This window comes from Ochlerotatus camptorhynchus, unplaced genomic scaffold (genome assembly GCF_037179485.1).
Source record: "Ochlerotatus camptorhynchus isolate MF236.1 unplaced genomic scaffold, CSIRO-AGI_Acam_v1.1 ptg000167l, whole genome shotgun sequence".
NCBI lineage: Eukaryota > Metazoa > Arthropoda > Insecta > Diptera > Culicidae > Ochlerotatus > Ochlerotatus camptorhynchus.
In genome coordinates, this window is record NW_027040657.1 from 1,251,548 (window position 1) to 1,265,254 (window position 13,707).

The 13,707-nt window shown below is 39.6% G+C and overlaps 1 protein-coding gene across 3 annotated transcripts in view; it reads right to left on the reverse strand.

Moving 5' to 3' along the window:
- bru1 (bruno 1) overlaps positions 1-13,707 on the reverse strand; it is a 756,396-nt gene that overhangs the window by 451,988 nt on the left and 290,701 nt on the right. For all 3 annotated transcript variants that reach the window (XM_065222372.1, XM_065222373.1, XM_065222374.1), the window contains exon 2: positions 2,832-3,304. In XM_065222372.1, the coding sequence (XP_065078444.1) occupies positions 2,832-3,304 (473 nt within the window). The remainder of the gene's footprint in view (positions 1-2,831; positions 3,305-13,707) is intronic.

Here is a 13,707-nt window from a genome sequence, read left to right on the forward strand (position 1 = left end):
ACTAGAGGAACAGGATTTTTCAGTAATGAAAAAACACATCTTAGTCCTTGTTACTTTTTATGTCTTGTTGATAGTGGGTTTCCTAGATCGAGGATGATCTTGAAACAAAGAAAAAATTAGTTAGTTAGTCTTCATCTATGTGGTTCTTAATCTTCTATTTGTTGTTCTCTAGTTTGAAGTGCTTAAGACTAGGGTAATTCTGTTGCTAAGTAATTCAATTTTGATACACGCCTTTGGAGGGTATTCCAACACTCCGAAGGGTATACATAGCGGGACCTTTCAATTAGAATCGATTGCTTGCGATAAATGGAAGAATGACAACTTCATCGAACGAATACTTCATCGTTTCTCAATAGTGATGGAGTAATACGACATGCACTAAACTAAGGACACGGGATATACTACAATAGATCAAATTACTGGTCGCAGTGGTGTTAGGAGGAAAAAAACCTGAAGCCATGAAATATATCCAGAGAGCTGTTTTGAAATCTTCTAACAGCTGGAGATCTTTTAAAGACTTCATGATCAACCTGTCATCTAGGAAGAATATCTGAAAAACAACATTTGAAAACCGGAACAGTAGCAGATCTTTAGAATAATACTTGGTCAACCCAAAGTTTAGAAAAATATCCATATGAAATTTTTGATATATTATTGGAAATCCATGAAGAGAGAGATTATTTATTTTTTTTTAATTTTCTGAACTCCTACGAAGGTTCTTGTACATCCCCATCTCCACTCTTGAACTTGAACTCAGTTCCACGAACTCAATCGAAGCTCCTTGATTTTTTTTTTGAGCTTGTTTTTCCTTGATTTGTTTTCCGTCGATCCTGTTTTCCGTACTGAGTACCAATACAACCGACGCCAGGGAGGAAGCTTCCACACCTGGACCCCACCACCTACCAACTCATGAATAGGACACAAAAATTATGGTTACTATGTCACACTGCAAAATACAGTGTTGCCTACAGAGCAGCTGCTTGATCATGTCATAAGTTTACCAACCTCTTAAATAATTAATAACTTTGTCCTGTCTCGTTTTACATAGAAACGATATTCAGCAAAGTTGTAGCTGAGAAAATTGTTTATAAGAATGGCTATCGAACTGATTCGTAGCTCAATATGGAAAAAGACTAGAAGGCAATGAACACAAAGTTGAGATTTCCCATAGTAATTTACATGTAAACTTCAAATGGCTTGTGCGAAGTCTGTTTCTAACCAAATGAGTTGTAACTTTGGGAGGCTAATCAGGACCCGATTTGAAACCATTTAAGCACTGTGGAGCGAAAAAGTCAAATTTTGCATCAGTCTAGTGTGGAAGCTGCCTTCCTGGCGTCGTAGCATTGCACAGTGGTCCAGAATGCATATTTAGGTGGAAGGATATGATTTGAGACTGAAATTGAAACTTTAGACTAAAAGTATTTTCTACAAAGTTGTTCTTTATAGTTAGGTCCTCATTTTTATGACAATGAACTCTAGGGGGTTCTAATTATAAATAAAATTAAAAAATCTACGGTTTTTGTTTGAAGAAATTATGGTATACATTTTTCGGCAAAGTTATAGCAGATTAAAAGCTATTTTTTAAATCCTTTAATTTGAGGACCACCTTGACGTTTGCAAACACCAAAATAAGGGAATTTTTCTTAGGCATACAATCTCTGATCAGGGAAGTAAAGCCATTGGTCCCCGGTCCATTTTTTTTATTGAAAATTTAGACTTTTTTTTACAATATCAAAAATTCAGCGATGTTCGATTTTTTGCTTCTGAGCAACAGTTTTTTCAAAAAGATTATCCGATTGTCATGAAATAAGGTGATATACAATATACAATGATATTTAACGATTTTACGACAAAACAAGTACCTGCCCATTTTGCCCCAAGCTGAGGCTGTAGCAGTTCCTAGCTCAAACAACGAGAGCGCTTGGCTTCAAGTGCATGCTTCACCTCTGGCGGCAGCAACGGTGCTGCAAAAACAGTGAACTGTCACTTTTATTTGATTTTTATTTCCAGCTTTAGATCGGATGTGTCGCTTTTTCTTCTCGAAGTGGGATAAGAGCAGCGGCTGTTCTCTCGAGCGTGTGTAGTCAATCGGCGAAGGGTGGTTAATTTTGATCATGAAACGCGACAACCCATTTCAACTAGAAATTCGTTGCCCCAATCCATTCATTTTGTACGGAAAACAACTAAATACTAAACAGGACAATCTTCTGACGTTGATAAACAAGGATTCAACCCTCGCAGAGCTACAATTTACGGTTGTAAGACGTTTGCTTCGAAATTGATGGACTGCCGTCGACGCCACATTGATCGACCTGACGGGAATTGACTAAAGCCATCGCCGCCATCATCATCGTCGTCGCAGTCCGTCGTCGGGCGTCGTCATAGAACATGCTTCGGGCATCGACGTTCCAACGACAACTTGAGTGCACCACTCTCGCTCGCTTTCGTGTGCAGTGTAGTGTTTTGAAGAGCGCAAAGTGAAAAAGAATGGTCCCACATCACCCGAAAACATCAACACAAAGCACACAGTCATGAATAGGGAAAACGGTATTTTTTTTTCTCCTCCACGTCTGCCTCGATGTGACCTCGAGATCTCAAACGACGACGACGATGGACGACATGAGCGACCTCGCTCTTTCTGGTCAATTAAATCTACTGAAAGCGTGTTGCCGTTGGTGCCATGTCGATTGATTTTTTCCCGAAACGGACCGAGATCACCAGCCATTTGTGGTACTGTAATCGAAAGTGATTTTTCCATCCCTTATTCCGAAAAAAAAGCTGGGATTGGTGGGAGGCGAAATCAATTAAAAACTGCCATTCAGCACACTTACCTTTACTCAGACCGGACGTCTTGTCGCGCAGCACGTTGATCTGATGCACCCGGCCAAACTCCTCGAACATATCCTTCAGTTGCTGTTCGTCCATCGAGCGTGGCACCTGCCCGACGAACATCTTGATATAGTCCGGATCGGGTTGGTCCCGGACGGTTTCATCGTCCTCCTCGCAGCCGCCAATGACGACACCGTAGCCGGGCGAGGACTTTAGGGGCGACGGTATCAGCTGAAGCCCGCCGCCAGGGCTACCCGTACTGCCGAGGACGTTAACGCTACTACTACTACTGCTATGGCTACTGATGATGTTCGGGTTGTTCTGGTTTATCACATTGGGGTTGTTGTTGTTCAGCGTGGTATGATTGTTATTGTTGGTGCTGCCGTTGCTGTTGCAGTTATTGTTTCCGGCGGGATTGAGGTTGTTGTTGTTGGCGGTGCTGTTGTTGTTGTTATTGTTCATATTCATGAGGGCGCTGCAATGAGATAAAGTAGAGAGAGAGGATCGTGAGATAAAAGCAGATCTTGGATGTACAATTTGCAATATTCCCCAGCTAATCCGACAAAAGACTTGCTCGACGAAAGTATTTACAACTGAAATTAAAAAAAGTTGTCCCTTCAATATTTTTAAAATATTTTTAATTAAATAGATTATAACAAATGCTACCTTCTGTGAAAATTTCAAGTTGGACACTTGAAGAGTAGCAAAAATATCCTTCAATAACAACTTTTAGATTTTTTTTGAACTTTTTGCTTAAACAATATTTTTGTGAAATTTTGACTGAAAACGATTTCGAAAGCCTAAAAAATGGACAAATATTTTAAAAAAACATCGAAGTGGTATACTTAAATTTCAAGCACATTTATGGATTTTTTACCCCAAAGAACCGATTTTTTATAAATATCATGCAATGCCATTCGACGAGGAATTATTCCAGCATTTTTTTTTAAATATTTATAAATAGTTAAACATCTAAGAAATTTAACGAAAATTGGAAGCATCAAAATAACCCATACATTCAGGGTTGCCACATACCCGAGTAGCACACTTTTATCTTGCAGCAACCTGTTTTTGGCGGAAATAAGTCGTATAGAGATTTCAAAAATCTATTTGCGACAAGCGCGCTACAAGGGTATGCAGTATGTATGGGTCATTCTGCACAGCAAAAAAACAATCTGAATTATAAATGTGATGTAAACATTCATTCACGTAAACTTGAATTTCATTTCACGCAAACGAGCAATTTGTAAGCAATGTTGTTTACAAATATGGGCTTTTGCATACAATATTTGCAACATTTCATGAAATGTCTCAGAACTTTACAAGATTTATAATGTAAATTTAGATGAGATGAAACGCTCCTTTTATGTGCATCATATTGAACAGAAATTTACGCTACTTTTTCGAACTGTGTGTATTTTACAGATCTTCTGAATCATTTCAGGATCAACAATCTATATATGGGTCATTCCATCTCAAGTGACCGAGTAAATTTGCAACAGAGATTCAAAATGTCAACGATGATGTAGAAACTACCGCAATCATCGAATCATCGTTTTCAACTCTTAACACTACGCTGGAATCGTTGTTTAGTCACCAATTACCAAAACCAAGGTGAAACGTTCGAAGAAGTATCCCGTAGAGAAGTATTCCAAAGCTACAAATCTTTAAAAACTTCATTTGATGCAGTTCTCAGCAAAGAATGCATTTCTCAAGAAACAAATTGCGGAAGCAGACAATATGCAGCAGCTGGAGATGAGATGATAAGGCTGCTAACAGAAAAGATTCGAATTTGTGAGAAAGCAACCGATAACATTCTGATTTTTTCAGTACTACAAAAATCGTGGAGTTTGCGCAAAAATCAAAGTAAGTTGTATTGATCTAAAGAGAAAAAAATGAAACTGACCATTTGTGATTGATAATCCACTGACGAGTTTGAGTGCTCCGAGCGATTAGTGCGGAACATGAAAAAATGCGTTGAGGGGAAAGGCGTTCCCCCAATCCCAGAAAAGGTAATAAGGGCTGCTGAAACACATACAGTTCGCGTCTGCGTGATTCACCAAAATTTTAAGCTTACATTTTTGGGTGCTAAGTTTTTCCAAATTGAAGTGGAAGTAGGAGGTTTAATAGCGTTCAATTCGTACAGAGACGTGCTGAAGCAGAACCTTTGTGATCCACCTACTGAGGCGCGATATTCGAATAGTTGTTCCAACACACCTTGTGGTGATTTAGATTCGATTAGGAGCTTGATTTGGTCATATTTCGATGACAACTTCATCGAGGAAATTACGTACAAGCAATGGACGCAGCAAGATCGGTTCCAATTAGCAAGCAACTCAGCTTGTCATAAACTGGTTTACATAACTTATATATGACAATCTCAGCTGTGAAAATGTAGGTCTACATGAATAGAACTAAAATATAGCTGTTATAACATGTTATAAATACGTAACATTCAACATGTATTCATGTTTGCTCATGGTCCTAAAACTGACATATGAAAAACATGTTGTATATTAGGCTAGCAAGTTTACACCAAATACAATTAGTTATAAATGTGTTATAAACAGGTAATTGAGTCATGCAACACCAAATTATAACTTCAAGATGACAAGTGCCTATCAGAAAGGTTGAATACTTCACAAACAACAATACACCGGGTTTAATACAAGATGTTTTCCCAGCAATCAATATATAACTTATTTACAACTGGGATTTGTTACATTTTTCATAAACGATGTTGCAAGCTTAGAAACGAAGGTTAGTGATGCTGAAACTTTTTTTGAAACATTTATAGAAGCAGTGCCAGATGTTCGAAAACACGACTACATAGCAACAAGGCAAGCAGAGTTCTATAAGTTGACTCGGGACAACTTGCACGAAGGAAAAGCTCTTGTTGTGGCTGACTTTTCCGAAAATTATTCGTTTGTGTTCCAGGACAGCGTACAAGGGGTTCGCTATAATAACCTGCAGGCAACCGTCTACCCATTAGTCGCCTATTTTTTGGAACAAGAAAAGGTTGTTCCTTTAAACTGTATCATGATCTCCGATGTCCTTGAGCATAGCACAGCTATCTTCTACGCTTTCCAGAGGCAGTTTGTAGAGTTTCTGAAATCTCGGCTACCAAAATTAACAAAAATTATATGAAGAGCTTTGAGTGTGTTGGTTTATTTCCTTTTAATTCCGTTATAATTGCTTATCTTTTGGCAGATACACGTCTTCTAATTGCAGACTTCATCAGTGCCAAGTACTCAACACCATTTGGCACTGATGAAGTCTGCAAGTCGTAGACGAAATACGCGTATCTGTCAAAAGATAAGCAATTATAACGGAATTTAAAGGAAATAAACCAACACACTCAAAGCTCTTCGTAAAGGGATTCCGTTAAGGGGTTCGACAAATTTAAAAATTAAAACTTATATACTTTTCTGACGGTCCTGGTTCACAGTGTAAAAACCGATTCAATTTGATAAACTTGCTCTTCCATGAAGAAGACTTCGGGATTCCAGCTGAGTAGCACTATTTTGCACACGGTAAAGGCCCAAGCGACGGATAAGGTGGTACCTTGAAAAGGTTGGCGACAAGAGCCGCACAACTATGCAAACGTCAAAAGAGTTGCACGAATGGATACTAGACTGATGCAAGATTTGACTTTTTCGCTCCACAGTGCTTAAATGGCTTCAAATCGGGTCCTGATTAGCCTCCCAAAGTTACAACTCATTTGGTTAGAAACAGACTTCGCACAAGCCATTTGAAGTTTACATGTAAATTACTATGGGAAATCACAACTTTTTGTTCATTGCCTTCTAGTCTTTTTCCATATTGAGCTGCGAAACAGTTCGATAGCCATTCTCATAGAAAATTTTCTCAGCTACAACTTTACTCAAGATCGTTTCTATGTAAAACGAGACAGGAAAAAGTTATTAATTATTTAAGATATTGGTAAACTTATGACATGATCAAGCAGCTGCTCTGTAGGCAACACTGTATTTTGTAGCGTGACATAGTAGCCATGATTTTTGTGTCCTATTCAACGCCCCAGAAACACCAAAGCTGAGCAGTTGATTGAGCATGATCATAAGACATTAGCGCATTGAACCATTGATAACTCGATCCTTGCATTTAATGAAAAAGTGGTCTTCAGCAAAGTTGTAGCTGGGAAAATTTCCTAAAAGTACAGTTGAAAGTTTTTGAAGCAGACCGATATGGTGAATTATTAGATAGACATGAACAAAAATCTTGGTTTTACCATAGTAATTCCCATACAAACTTCAAATGGTTTGTGCCATCTCAGTCTCTCACCAAATGGGTTCAAATTTTGAGAGGTTAGTCAGGATCCGATTTGGAATCGTTTAAGTATTGTGGAGCGAAAATTTCAAAATTTGCATCACTCTAATGGATACTTTCAAATTGTAACCTGAATGTCCAATTTATAACATCAGAGCACTATAGTGAAGAAAAGAAGGCTTTAGAAACCAGATTAAGTTTGGCACGATCCATTCCTGCAATTCGCGGGATACATTCAGCAACTCCTATAACCGACGGAACGGTTTTTATGAAAATGGCTTCGTTTTCAGTAACGGGTTCAAATTATAAAGTTATTTCAAAGCCTAGCCAAAATTCATCACGTAAGCCGAAGACAAATCGAAGAAAGAAATAAACGTATCCTGGATCACGAAAGGTGCACTCCGCTTCCCGCACGTGCAGATGGCTTGCCAAACCAGGAATTTCTTCGCAAATTTGGACATCTTCTGAGTGCGGACATGCTCCGGAACGCTGAACTTATCCTTGGCCGTGAAAAACAGGTTGCCGGGGATCTGTTTGAAGTCGGCCTTCACATATGTTTCGTCGTCCATGATGCAGCATTCAACTTTCGTCAGCATGTTGAGGTACAACTTCCTGGCACGGGTTTTGGCGGACTTGTTCTGCTTCTCGTCGCGATTAGGGGCCTTTTATACCTTGAACGTTCGAAGCCCAGCCTTAGTTTTGGCCTTCTGGACAAAACTTCGGCTTATGTGCAGCTTCTTAGCCACATCCCTAACGGAGGCGTTCGGATTTCGGTTGAAGGCCCCAACTACGCGGTTGTGATTTTTGGTGTTGCACGGAATACTTTTTCCTTTACTTCTGGGCTTCCGATCGGTGGTCAACCGTTCCTCGAACCGCTTAATCACTCGCGAAACCGTGGAATTCGCGATTCCCAACGTTTTAGCGATGGAACGATGCGAGAGATCCTTGTTATCGTGATGAATGCGCAAGATTTTATCACGCACGAGCTGTTCTTTCGACTCCATTTCCGCGAGTTTTGATCACAGGACTTTAAAACTTGCAGGATGTAAATAATGCACTATGAACTAAATCCACCCAAATTTTCATTAAATTCTACCCAACGGTTAAAAAGTTAGAGCAATTTCATAGTGTGGCAATTTCATCGTGGACATACACCATGTGTATGCATGGTGCCCATCAATAAATGATCATTTTTTTGTTTTAAAACTTGTAGTCTTAAACATTCAATACATTCCAAACGACAACTTTCGTTTTCTGGCAATAAGTGAGTCATATGTAAAATAGTCTGCTGTTCATTTGGGCGTCGTTGAAATTCGAAAAATGTGGGGGCATTTGAGAAATTTTCATTGAATGTTTTAAGCTGCAAAAATCACAAAGTTGGCAACACTCTTCTCTGCCTTCTGTTAGAAATGTCCCTCTCCAGTGGAGTGTTTCCTTCCTGCTGGAAATCAGCTAAGATGTAGAAGGGATGCAAAAAAAACATCGACAACATGGTTTCATGGCAAGGCGGTAAACAACTTCCAACCTTCTGTGTCTCACCTCGTACATTACGGAGAGTATGACAGACCATATGCAAACAGATGTCATCTACACTGACCTATCAGCCGCCTTCGACAAGTTGAACCATCCTATAGCGATCGCCACACTGGATAGGCTCGGTATAAACGGCAGTCTCCTACGATGGTTCGCATCTTATCTATCTGATCGTCAGCTGGAAGTTGCAATCGACGACTGTCGATCTGCTTCGTTCCCGGCCACTTCGGGTATTCCGCAAGGTAGTCACCTCGGCCCGTTGATATTTCTTGTGTATTTCAACGACGTCCATTTCGTCCTCGACGGTTCACGACTGTCGTTCGCAGACGACATGAAAATCTATCTTCGAATCCGAGCCATCGCTGACTGCCACCTTCTCCAACTTAAACTCAACGCTTTTGCTAATTGGTGCCAGCTGAACCGCAAAAAACAAAATGTTCAGTAATCACGTCCTCACGGAAGATACATCCAATTACATTCAGTTATATCCTAGAAGGCGTACTTCAGTACATCGTGTGAATCACATTAAGGATCTGGGAGTCATCTTAGATTGTCAACTCACATACAGCCAGCATATCTCGTACGTGATCGACAAGGCATCCAGAACGCTCGGCTTCATTTTCAGGATAGCTAAAAGTTTCACGGACATCTACTGTTTGAAGTCGCTTTACTGCTCCCTCGTCCGGTCGGTGTTAGAATACTGCTGCCCTGTATGTAACCTCAATTACCAAAATAGTGTACAAAGAGTAGAGACTATTCAACGACGATTCATCTGGTTTGCCCTTCGACGATTGCCTTGGAGGGATCCTTATCGTCTTCCAAGCTACGAAAGTCGGTGCCAGTTAATTCACCTGGATCCTTTGTGGAGTCGTAGAGATACGACAAGGGCCCTGTTTTTGGCAGACATTCTACAGGGTAGAATCGATTGTCCTTCTATTCTACAACCAATACGCAGATACATTTTCTTCATACAAACTATAGTTCGTATAGTGCTATCAATGGGCTACAAAGGGTTTTCAATCGTGGTGCTTCCTTATTTGATTTTCACTTGGCACGCGAGACGCTGCGTCAGAGATTCCGTGATATATTTTTAAGAATTAGGAATTAAGTTGGACTTCACGGCTTATGCAGCTTGTTACTTCTTGACTATATTGTATTACCTAGTATTGCTTAATCCATCATTAGGACTAAACCCAGTCTGTTGATGTAGAACCAATTGAACAGAATAAACACTGGAGAACATATCACATTTTTGCTATCGGTTTGATTGGAAGTTTCGTCGTTTTTAACGGCTTTCACGAGAGACCATCTTTCTATATCGAAGTATTTCGGAGTATACATCCAAAAAACATGTTATCTTTAATATTCAATATCTCCTAAATGGAATGTGTTGTTTTTTGTCGATAGGTGGTTGTTACGTAAAAAAAACTCCGCTAAACATTTTGGCGTTATCAGATTTATAAAAAAAATGGGGGCATTTTGAGATATTTGCATTTTCAGTTTTAACATGCAAAAATCGCAAATTTGGCAACACTGGAATCAACGTTCAAAATCCTTACTAAACTGTACCCTTTGTCTGTATATTTAATGGTTATTTAAGATTGCAAATGTCCATTTTGCAACAAAAATGTTTTTTGGAAGTAGGCAAAGGTATTGCTGAAGTCGTCATTTATCCTAGCAGATAAATATCTATTTGGCTGTGAGCTAGTGCTAGCATAGAAATGTTCATCAAATCTCGAGCAAAATTGGGATTTAGATTAAAATGGAAGCGTCCATATCCTTGCTCCAAGATATCCATATAAACAGCAATCTAATCCGTAATCTCCCGGAATCTCACTTATATGCTTGGCATAACAAGCGGACCAATTATCCGGCGTTCCAAATCGATTTCAAACCCATCAATCAAATCAACGATAAATCCTCCAAACAGCCGCCACTCCCACCCCATGCGGATAACAATTCAGCACCATTACCATCAATCTCACCGTTGAAAACCATGTCAACGGGAAGGGATTACAGAGCGTCATTGCTTAATTACCTCCTAAAGACCCTCTATTCTCTGTCTCACTGGCAAGATAGAAACGGAAACCTTCCTTGAAATTTAATTTCCTTCGATTCAATTAGGCATCCCTCTTGGACCGGTACCTTGATTCCGTCGTCCCGCTCCAGGAGGTAGATTTTTCGCCATAGAAACCGGTGCTTCGACACAAAGAAAGAAATTATTCAAATTACTTTCATTCCCCCACCCGACCCCCCTCCCAGTCACTGGTGATGCCATTAGTGTTTGAACCTGAGCGGCAGTAAATTGTTTCCTATCCTCTCAGTTCGTCACAACTCACAGTCATTTGGTAACCATTGACAACGATCGGTTTTCTAGGCAGGTGACTTGATTGCTGATACAGAAAGAAAGTTGCTCTGCAATTGGCTGTAGCCAGAAAAAAAAAGTCTTAATCCAGACATTTTTGTGTAATTTCCTCCCTTACCGTTGAATCTTGAATTCCGAAAAAACAACAATCCAATAAGCATAAATCTGGGAATCTCACCAATGTTGCTCAAGTGTGTCGATCCCCTCGAATAAACTGCTGTTTCCACTGCTGAACGAATGGTGCTAGGATTTGATTTGATTTCTCTCAAACCCCTCAAGGTAGAATAGAACGAAAGAGCGGAAATCTATGGGTGGATGGATGGGATGGTTGATTTTTCTATATCATTATTTCGATAACATCCCATTCGATGCGCTCTAACGAGATGAGCGAGTGGGGGAGGAAACGTCGGATAGCAGAGCAGGGGACAAGAATCCCTGATTATGTTTACTACTTTTACCCGGAGCCCACCGGATAACCAACAACAACGGGAAAAGTCGAGGCCGTCGTCGTCGACGTCGTTTCCAGCGCGTCGTTGAGAGTTCATTAAATTCACCACGGATCGGTGCACTTAAATGCAATATCGGAAATAATTGAATCTAATATTTTTTTCTCGCTTTCACTCGGGGGTTGTTCCCGGTACCTACTGCGGTAACGAACAGTCTGTGCTGATTTAGTTGAGTGGGCGGTGGTTGTAAAACTTGGTTTTGTGTAGATTCGTTCGGAAAGGGGGCTAGGTAGGTGGGTAGAAGACGGAGACAATTAATCTATTGGAGCGTAATTTTTTTTTACAGCATGGTATGGTTCACCTGAATGGAACATGAGGATTGAGAAGGTCAATGACATGCAAGAGGACAGTCAGGGGTGAGTGTGGCAAATCTTTATAGTATTTACAATACAAAATCAAAATAGAATTGAAAAGTCTATGAGCGAAACTAAAGTTTCCGATAGCAATTTCGCAAATTCGAATAAAAAGTTGATTTACTGTGTAAAGCGACGAGGCATTTGGGCAATCAAAAAACAAGTCTTACGAGCAAGGATGGGAAAATTCATCCCCCCGCGTGACCATCACATAAACAAAGATGTCATTCTCGATTACTACCACATTGCTGAATGTGTGTGAATTCTTCCAACTCGGAACTGAACAGGCGAGAAACTGGAATAATTTGAAAAGCGTTCATCACCAAGTGCAAAACTCGACTCAAAGCGTAGAACTGAAGGGTAAAAATTTAGAACCAACGCGTAAGGCATTAGTTGAATGTTTTGTGCTATGGTCTCAGCATAACATTGAAATTGCCTAAATGGTTCCTTATAACGTGTGAGTACAAAAAAAAAATGTTCGTACGTTTTCATCCACGTGAGGCAGGGAATTTCAAAAACACGTTAACAAATCATAACGAATAACATGAAGTTCATGTTGATGTTCAATGAGTGATCCTACTAAGAGAGAGCTGGAATAGAAAAATACCGAAAAAAAAAATTTACGTAATAAGTGTATGGTTCCTAATCAGATTTTGCTCTAAAGTGTCCAGATCCTTCTGGGCTACAACCCTGGATTTTCGAGATTTATAAAAATTTCAACTGTCAGAAGAGTTTACTCCACAACCAAATAACCTATTCGTGATCTTAGAACGTCAATTTGAAGGTTTTTCAATGTAAATTCTTATAGGTGTATCCACATTTTGTTTGTTAGTAACTACAGTAAACAGGCTGATTACCGGCAGGTATCCAAATTGTCAAAAAATGGCCTATTTTCACCATGGGTGGGATTTTTTATTTCTTAATATTTTGGGCTCAAATTTTCACCACACTCTGAAAAACAGAGTGCCAGCGCTAATCCGGCAAATGCAGCCGAAAACTATGAAAGCGAACGCACACACAAAACAGAGAACAAACTTAAAACACAACCGTATCCAAAGGGGTTCGAAACTGCACTCCTTCTGTCCATAATTTAATGGTGGTCCTAAAAGTGAAAAATACGTTCCTATGGGATACACCCAAAACGTTGTACTTTAGAAGTACGATGAAATCAGATAGATTGGCAAGTATATAAAATTTCAGTTATGGATGACAAATGCATCTTGAATAATACCCCGAGCAAGGCCGGGCAGACTCAACTAGTAGCTATAATAAAAAAAAACATTCCTGCTCGAGAGATCATATCTAAAAAAATTAATTATTTTCTCAAATAAGGGTATTATTCAAGTAGCAGCTGTCATTCAAAACTGAAATTTTATATACTTGCTAATCCAGCCTTTGGTCTAGTAGAGCAGGACATGTAAAACCATTTGATCTGGATTAGGATTAGTATGATGCCATATTTCTGATTAATCTCATTGTCTCTTTGACATTTCAGGAGCATGAATCTCACATAATATGCAACAATGAAACTGAAACAGTGCAGCAAACACGGAGTTCCAATTTAATCGGCAATGTCGCAACAATCGGAGAATAGTGCTTTCGAAAATTTGAAGACTCCATGACGACTTTCATGATGGCCAATTCTGAACTCTTCATGGCATCACCTTAAGTCCAGAAAGAGCCCAAACTAAAAACTGGTGAAGAAGATAAAGTGAAGATACCCTCTCTCAAAGGAATTTCACTGAAAAAACCGAAGCTGCGAAGCCCAAAGTGACAGTACTTCGAAAAATGGTAAAACGAAGAAAATAAAGATGATGAATCTAATGAACGACGA